The following is a 3124-nucleotide window of genomic DNA, read 5'->3' as shown; positions in this document are numbered from 1 at the left end:
TGATGTAACGCCACCGGAGAGTAAAAAAAAAAAGTGACGCTCCAGTGGCGAATGGGGCTTGGAAATATGCCCCCTAGTTTTAGCTTGGAATGGGGCAACTATATTGAAAGCTGCCACCAGCTGATTGTCAGTGAGTCCATAAATGAAGAAATGATAAATGTGTGACATTAGACTTTTTGTGTGATATTTGTTTAATTGAAAGTGTGCTTTGCCTTGCAGATCATGCTTGCAGCAGAAAATATGGAGAAACTGAACTATACCAGAATAAAAGGATTCATCCTTGAGGGCCTCAGCAGTGACCCTCGGTTACAGATCCCACTCTTCGTGCTGTTTCTTGTACTCTACCTTATAAACCTACTGGCTAACATGTTAATGATTGGGACAATCACCATGTACATTGGACTACACTCCCCAATGTATTATTTTCTCCGCAACCTGTCGCTTATTGACATCTCCTTCACATCATCCGTAGTCCCTAAGATGCTGATAGATTTTCTATCGCAGGTGAAATCTATTTCCTTTGCTGGTTGTGTAGCACAGTTATTCTCTTTCATTTCCTTTGGTGGTGTGGAATGTATCCTGCTCGCTGTTATGTCTCTGGACCGGTATGTAGCAGTGTGCAAACCCCTACATTACACTGTGATAATGAATAAAAGAGTTTGCACCATTTTGGCAGCCATCTCCTGGGTTGCAGGCCTTCTGAACTCCTTGGCACACACTGTTTTTACTTTCCGGCTTCCCTTTTGCCGGTCCAACAGAATCAACCACTTCTTCTGTGACATCCCACCACTGTTAGAGCTGTCCTGCACAGATACCCATATTAATGAAATTGTAGTCTACACATCAGGGGGGTCTGTCATCATTGGCTCCTTCCTGTTTACACTTCTGTCCTATGTGTTCATCATCTCAGCCATCCTCAAAATCCAGACTTCAGAAGGACGTCAGAAAGCGTTTTCTACATGTGTCTCTCATCTGTCAGTTGTCAGTCTATATTTTGGGACCATCGTCTTCACTTACATCCGGCCAACATCATCTTATTCTCTGGAGCAGGACAGGGTCGTTCCTGTGCTATATGGAGTGGTGACACCTATGTTAAACCCCATTATCTATAGTTTAAGAAACAAAGAAGTACAAGGAATTCTTAGAAAAGCAATGAAAAGATTGAAGGGCCTAATATAGGCGATTAACCACTATTCATCCTTAGCTTTACCAGACTTTCTTTACTTATTTGTATGGGACATTAAACCCCTTTCGAAACAATTGGTGTAAATATGATAGCTTATTAAGTTAAGTTTGTGTATCGTGAAAATTGCAGTTCATAGATAAACATACAGGACTATGTTAATAAAACATGATGTTACCAAGTGATACCGCAGTGTCAGCTTGACCTTTCTTTCTCCATTTTGGCTATATTTCAGTGCTGCAGAGACAGTTTGCTTCCACAAGGAATTCATGCAGCTGGACATCAAGCTTAGCTATTGGTTGTGTTATTCTTCAAATTCATTACCCATCGCTAATCTAATGGTAATCATGATCTATATACTTATTTTTGCCATTGTACAATTACTTGCTTTGCTGTTGGCTGAGTTGAGGAAAACATAACAGTTTCACCAGTTGTCACTGTAGCAGTCACCATAAATAATAGTCGATTCAGTTAATTCCATCTTCATCAAACATTGCTTCCCCCACACCTGTATTTTTTGCTACAGACGCATTCTGACAATTTCTCGACATGCTTAATCTTTTACCCTGTGAACATTCAAACTTTCTTGTGCTGTGGTGTATTTTCGTGATCAGAGAATGAATCATTGGAATAGTTAGCGGAATACTCTTTTTCCTCATCATGAACAAACATGCTAAAAAAAGTAGGCAAATAGGAATATACTTTCAAGAATTCTTTAAATTAAACTAATTTCCTGGTATACATCATATGAATAGTAACTTTTATCAAAATAGAAAACATTATGGCAGTAATATTTATCAAAGAGCAGAAAAACAGAAAATATTGTAACATGTTGATGGTATTTTATGGTTCCGCTCCATTGATAGTGCCCACATAGCTCTTCCCTTGGCTAGGACCACAAGCGAATACCACATATAGAAGCCCTTGTCACACATTACACATTAAGTCAGGTATTTTTTGGGGGGCCTTCACTTCTCTTTTTCAGGCGGAGGAGGTTCTAGTACATACATATAAACCCTCCCATTATGTGTATTTTCTTACATAATAAAAAACATCTCCAGTGCAATATGGTAGATCCTACAAATGAAAAGATAACAAATACAAATGTGTATATATAGGAAGTGCATCACGTAAGCTGCCACTAGGAAACAATTGGACAGTTCTTGCCAACTTGATTACTCTTTCATTATCTGCACTTTCCTACAATAAGGAACAGAACCAACACCCAAAACATGTGTGGAAGAATTCTAAATGTGTGTGTAACCTAAAATCTAATATTTATGCATGGTACACATCTAAAGAACCTCCATATAGATCCCTGTGAAGGGAGGAGAATGTCTTCCTCACAAGAACAGAAAAGTAAAAAATGAGTTGAGAAAAGACACAATGCATACGTCTTTAATCTATAGTGCCCGCATTCACGATTAAAAACCATATCATGTTTTAGACCATTTTAAGTTAAACGGCTGACATGTATAATTTTCACTTCACTTTTTGGCAAATTCATCAGGGCACGGGGACCTCATACCACCCATACAGTGCAACGGACCATACAGCTAATAGGTGGAAGCCTACCAGCAAACCACAGGCAGGAGACAGGAAACATATTTTAAAACCAACACTCAGTTGCCACTGTGCTCAGCGATACTGTGTCTGAGCAACCCACAAGCAACCTATTCGAGTCTCATAAATGACCATCACCTGCATACCTTTTCTAAACAAGAGGAGTGTTCACTAAAGAGACTGTAGCTGCTGTCCTAGTGTTTACTGAAACATGTGGAATGACAAAGTCCATATCCCACCTCATCTCTGTTCAACAGGACTCCTACATAGGGCTCAGTTGGATAGACCCCCCTCCCTTCCACATTGGCATTCATGCTGACTTAATTTCTTTTCTAAGAAAAAAGTACGTTTTGGATAACCGACTATAAGAAGTGCTAA

General features: G+C 39.4%; 1 protein-coding gene across 1 annotated transcript; it reads left to right on the top strand.

Annotated features, from left to right (window-relative positions):
• The first annotated feature begins 240 nt into the window (after positions 1–240).
• LOC144752710 (olfactory receptor 5V1-like) lies at positions 241–1179 on the top strand. The gene has a single exon (XM_078640570.1). The coding sequence runs from the start codon at positions 241–243 to the stop codon at positions 1177–1179; it is 939 nt and encodes a 312-aa protein (XP_078496696.1).
• The last annotated feature ends 1945 nt before the right edge of the window (positions 1180–3124 follow it).

Source organism: Lissotriton helveticus, chromosome 5_1, assembly GCF_964261635.1.
Source record: "Lissotriton helveticus chromosome 5_1, aLisHel1.1, whole genome shotgun sequence".
Classification (NCBI taxonomy): Eukaryota; Metazoa; Chordata; class Amphibia; order Caudata; family Salamandridae; genus Lissotriton; species Lissotriton helveticus.
This window is presented reverse-complemented; position numbering and strand designations above follow the sequence as displayed.